Source organism: Hipposideros armiger, unplaced genomic scaffold (assembly GCF_001890085.2).
Source record: "Hipposideros armiger isolate ML-2016 unplaced genomic scaffold, ASM189008v1 scaffold_33, whole genome shotgun sequence".
Classification (NCBI taxonomy): domain Eukaryota; kingdom Metazoa; phylum Chordata; class Mammalia; order Chiroptera; family Hipposideridae; genus Hipposideros; species Hipposideros armiger.
In genome coordinates, this window is record NW_017731383.1 from 895,515 (window position 1) to 900,804 (window position 5,290).

At 64.8% G+C, this 5,290-nt stretch overlaps 1 protein-coding gene across 4 annotated transcripts in view; it reads right to left on the reverse strand.

Annotated features, from left to right (window-relative positions):
• Positions 1-388: 388 nt before the first annotated feature.
• TMEM184A (transmembrane protein 184A) overlaps positions 389-5,290 on the reverse strand; it is a 7,475-nt gene continuing 2,573 nt past the window's right edge. For 2 of the 4 annotated variants that reach the window (XM_019637465.1, XM_019637464.1), the window contains exons 3-9: positions 3,990-4,155; positions 3,384-3,474; positions 3,207-3,282; positions 3,012-3,103; positions 2,539-2,708; positions 1,837-1,867; positions 389-1,147 (exon numbers count right to left, since the gene is read on the reverse strand). In XM_019637465.1, the coding sequence (XP_019493010.1) occupies positions 493-1,147; positions 1,837-1,867; positions 2,539-2,708; positions 3,012-3,103; positions 3,207-3,282; positions 3,384-3,474; positions 3,990-4,155 (1,281 nt within the window). In that variant the 3' untranslated portion in view covers positions 389-492. Of the gene's footprint in view, positions 1,148-1,836; positions 2,035-2,538; positions 2,709-3,011; positions 3,104-3,206; positions 3,283-3,383; positions 3,475-3,989; positions 4,156-5,290 lie in introns of all 4 variants that reach the window. The other 2 variants (XM_019637466.1, XM_019637467.1) reach the window with 2 other exon arrangements.

Consider the following 5,290-nt stretch of genomic DNA (forward strand, 5'->3'; position numbering starts at 1 on the left):
CAGGCCCAGGAGGCCGCCCTCACCCCCGCTGGGCTGCGTCTGTCCCCTCTCCCATGTTATCTCGCTTCTGGAGGGCGGGCCCTGTGTCCCAGGCTCAGCCGTCCCAGCTCTCCGGGCACTGGCCTGGCATTCAGACGGAGAGGGCAGGGAGGCAGGCTCCAGGTCCGAGCCCCTCCACACCCTCTGTGGCCTCGGGACCCACTGTGGGCGGGGCTGGCATGAGGCTCCGAGTGGGAGGCTCAGGGTGAGCTGCTTGCCCTGCCCTGCTCTGAGCTGGGACCCTGCACGCACACCCAGAACGAGCACACGGGGCCCCCTCTAACCACCTCACCACAGTCCACTCTTCAGGCAGAAACAGAGGCCACAAGACTCACTAGAAAACCCAGGCATTTATGTATAAATAAGTGGGGACACCAGAAGCCCTGTCTGCACCACCAGTGGCCCCAGGCACCCCCAGACCCACATCAGGCCCCTGCCTGCGCTGGGGGGTGGTCAGAGCTCCCCGTGGCTGGAAGTCGTGTGGAGCAGCCCTGGCCCTTCTCCCACGGGCCCAAGAGGGCCAGAGCCAGGCCCAGCGGAGTCGCCTGCCTGCGGCGCCCACAGTGCCAGCGCTTGCAGGCTGGCTGCACAGCTCTCCCCCAGCCGCCCTTCCCCGAAGCTGCCCAGCCTGGGATCTGTCTGTCCAGTGAGGCCACACTGGCTCCCTGCCCCACAGTGGCTGCCCGAGCTGATAAGCTCATGTGCCCTCTCCCGGGCCTGGCAGAGGCAGGACGGAGAGTGGGCTGCAGGGCCCCGGCGGGGGAGCTCCCTGGAAAGGCTTGACCTTTGGCAAGAGTGCTGGTGGTCAGGGCCCCGTCCTGCCGCGGAGGCCTGCGCCAGCCAGCCTCCTACTGCTCCTCCGAGGGGATCAGCATCCTCTTTTCCAAATTGCGACCCTTCCTGCCCCCGCCAGGCCCACCGGCCACACTGGGGTGGGTGCTGGGGGAGGGGGGCCCGCCCTGGCCGGGCCCCGAGGCCTCTTGCATGGCCTGCTGCGTGTAGTGCTGGTAGGCAGGCGAGAAGTTGTGGATGGCGTCCTGCACGATGTCCTGTGGGCTCATGGTCTCCTTGAGGCCGCTGGAGATGCTCTGCATGGGAGCCGTGGGGGCTGTGGGGGGCGGGCGGGGGGCGCATGTGTGAGTGGGGCCGGGGGCTTCCTGGGCCCGTCCTCTCCGCCTTGTGCCCTCAGCCCTGGGACGTGGCCTGCTCCTGCCGGCCTTGGGCTGCCCGGGGCTGGGCTCCGGCATCTCCAGGCCTTGGCCTCGGCCAGCAGGGGGACTCCCAAGCCCCCAAATGCCAGCCCAGCTCTCCACCTGGGACTGTCCCAGCCCAGACTGGGGCCACAGGAAAGAATACCTTGGCTGGCTCCCACCCTCTCTCCAGGCTGGTCAGAGCAGCCGCCCTGCCCAAATAGCCCTTCACTAGGGATGCCAGCACCAGCCAGCCCCTGCCCCTGACTCTGTCAGGCCAGTCCAGGCACCTGGATGTGGTGGGTGGGGAACCCCAGGCTCAGGTGGCACCAACCCCCATCACCGCAGGGGCCCTGGGGTCCAGTGTCTGGTCCAGGCATCGCAGAGCTCAGACTGCTGGCCTCTGCTGCCAGCCTGCCTGAGTCAGGGGCACACCAGGCACCTGTCCGGGGCTTGGGCCTCCCTGTTCATCAAGCTGACGTTCCCTGGGCCCGTGTGGGGAAGAGACGTGGTACCGAGGGCGCCAACGGGGCTGGGGCTGGCCGCCCCTCCTCGCCACACCGTAGCTATGTCAGTGCAGGAGCTGCACAAGCCAGGGCCCACGTACCTGGCGAGTTGTCCTTCTTCTCTGAGTACACCTGGCAGGTGAAGGCATAGCGCAGGGCAATGGAGGCAAAAAGCATCTCAATGCAGATGGTGAAGTTCTGGTAGCCGGCAGCCAGTGTGCCAGCCCCCAGCCTGCTCCCGTCCAGGACTTGGACCTCGGGGATGACCCCACACTTCTCCAGGATGGCCAGTAGCATCCCTAAGGGGCGGTGATGGCCATGTAGGCACCTGCTCTGGACCGGAGTCTGGACTGAAGCTGACTCCAGCCAGGAACCCCCCTGACACCGGACTCATGGGCTGTGGGGGCCTGAGCGGGCACTGATGTTCAGGCGCCTGCAAGGCGCCCACCACGGCTGGCTTCGGATGTCCCGCCCACCTGGTCCTGTTCCACGGAGCGGGGACTGAGATTCAGAGGGGCCTCCAAAGCCGGGGTCTTGGCACAGCGGATATCCAAGGACACCCCAAGTGTCACCCTGACCTCCCCAACTCCAGTTCTGGGCCCACCCCTCACTGTCCTCCTCTGCCACTCTGCGTGTTGCTCCACCCACAACAGGCCAGCCCTGCACCTGGGCTGCACAGCTTGCAGTTGAGAGAGCTGCGTTACTGACCTATGCTACAGCTGGGGAAACTGAGGCTGGGCCTGAGGCACTGGGAGTGAGGTGGAATTGGGACCAGGCTCTCTGGGCTCAGCAGCCCCACTCACCCTGCCAGAAAGAGAGGAAGATGACGGCCTTGATGGTGAGGAACTTGAGGACGGGCTCAAAGGGCCGCAAGAGCTCCCTGGTGGCGAAGTAGAAAAGGAACAGGGCATAGAGAGCCAGGCTGACGGAGGCGTTGTAGATGAGGGTGACATACAGGTAGCCGCTGTGGATGCTGGGATACGAGCAAGGGCCAGGGTCAGGGCGGGCCGCACACCCCCTGTGCCCTCCCTACCCCTGTCAGCTGGCAGTGACCCAGCCCACTGCAGCGCGGGGCTGGGGAGAGCCCATCGCTGCCAGGCTACACAGCCATGGCGTCCTCAGGTGCACGTGGGACAAGGCCGCAGTCCTCTGGGTCTGTGTGCCATGGCCTCGCCCTGGCAGTGTCCCGAGAGGAGGGCGGCCTGTCCTCGCTCGCTGAACCCTGCCAGCCTCTCACGTGCTCCCGGCGGGGCCCACCCCTCGCTGCCAGCCTTACTTGAAGTCCCCATCGTGGTATTTGCCAACTGCCTGCAGGATGATGGTGACCAAGGCCATGACAGGCTTCACGACACAGAATTGCAGCGTGGCCTGGGAGTGGGGGAGGGGAGTGAGGGGCGAGGGCGCAGGAGGGGCACCACGCTGGGCAGTGCGAGCAGTCAGGGCGGTCAGGGCGGCCGGGAGCCCCTCTTACCTGCTTGCAGAAGCGCAGGAACCCGATGGAGTAGGCCATGCCCTGAAGACAGCAGGTCCCGTAGAGGCAGCTGGACCTGGGTGTGCAAGTCCCTGAGGCGTGTTCCTGGTGGACACGGCCCCGGGCCGCCCACTGCCCTGGGCGTGGAGGGCCAGGGGTCTGGGGCGAGGTGCTTACCGGACGGGCTTTCCTCGGATCTCAGCCATGATGGTGCTCTCACCCCCCAGGTACTGGAAGCAGAGGCTCAGAAAGCTGTAAATGACGAAGGCTGCGGAGCCAAGGGCGGCAGGTGGGCGGCAGTGAGCCTGGGCATCCACGTGGGCACCCGCTTGCATAGAGGCTCCCCGCCCCCCACATCTGGCCCACACAGAACTCCTTGGTCCATGGAGGACAAGCTGAGGCTCAGGTCATACTGTAGGACCCTCCCCTCTTGGGGCTCCCAGCATGGCTCTGGGACCGCACGCCACCCCCAGTGCCTGCAGCAGTCGCTATGGCTTTGATGCTCTCCCCTGACCCTGTCCAGGGCCCCGTTTCCTTTCCCGGCTCTGGGTAGGCCCGGCGGCAGCCCTAGCTCCCCTCTTCAGAGCCTGGGAGTCCTCTACCCATGTCCACTAGCTCCCTCTTGGCACCACTGGTCCCGGCTGTGGGGCAGCCGATCCCCACAGGTCCTGGCTAAGCCAGGTTCAGGCCAGGAGGGCGGCTGCCCCAGGCACCCCTCCCTCGGTCCAGCTCCAGCCTCCTAGACCCTCCTGACCGTGCCCGAGTGGAGCCAGGCACACTTGCCTTCGTAGCAGTCCCGCAGGGAGTCCAGGTAGATGTGGTGCTGGTGGCCCCCCAGGAGGAGGAGGCTGAGCCAGGAGCTGAAGGCATAGACGGGCACCACGAGCAGCAGGCGGATGATGTAGCGCTGCTCACTGGGGACCGTGTAGGAGCGCAGGTGCAGGTAGATCTGGGGGCGGGAGGGCAGGAGGGCCTGTGGGCTGCCACCCCGCCGCAGCCGGCCGGGGGCGGCACATCCATCCACCAGAGGCTCTCGCATGTATGCACTCGCTCACTCATTTATTCATTCATCCGAGGAGACTCTCCTGAGGGGGCGCTCATGGCCCCAGTTGGCACAGATGTCCCAGAGGGCAGTCTGGCATTTCGACGGAGACGTGAAAAGGGCTGGTACTCTTTGAACCCAATGGATATTCACTCAGAAATGAAGACGGGGTCTGTGTCCGAGGGTGTTTGTTATGGTGACGCAGTGAACACTACACACGGCGGTGGCTGGCTGATTACGCTACGGCACAACCGCCACGCACAGGGGTGTCACACAGCCAGGAAAATGGGGACGTGCTCTGATAGAATGCGCCATGAACATGTCAGGACGACAAGCCAAGTAGGACCCCAAGTATGTTGGAAATGCACAGTCAAAATGAAGGGAAAAACAGCGTTATCTTATTCCTGGATAACAGGAAATATGGGTTATGACAGCTCATCTGTAAACCTTTCTGGATTTTCTACATTTTCTACGCGAACATGAAAAAAGTGACAGGGGCTGTAAGAGGAAGGGGCACCGGGAAGCCGGGTGCCTAGGTGGCTGGCTGTGGTCACACAGCACCTCTGGAAGGCTTCCTGGAGGAGGTGCCGTGAATAGAGGTGGGGAGAAGGCGGGCCAAGGGCAGGCTGAGCAGGCGTGGTGTGTGCAGCGGCCTGTGCGCCCGGCTTCCTGGGACGCAGCACGGGGGAGGCTGGCATCAGGAACAGGCTCCTTATCAGCGGCTCATTGCCCAGCTGGTTCCGTGGGCAGCGCACAGCATAACCAGTCATTAGGAGACCTGGACTCTGCTCCCGGTAGCGGCACCGCCTGGCCAGGTGGCCTTGGCAAGTCACTGCCCTCTCCAGCCTTGTTTTCCTGTCTTTAAAGTGAGGGGTTGTGTCCCTCCAAGTCCTGTTGGGCTGTGGATAGGCAGAAGGCCTGGCCGTGGGAGCTGGTGAGGGTGGAGGGTGAGGGTGGGGCCTGGGAGCTGTAGGCCAGCGTCTCCGTCAGCCCTGCCCAGGTGGTGGGGCCCCAGGAGGCGTACGCGCGCGCGTGCGCACAC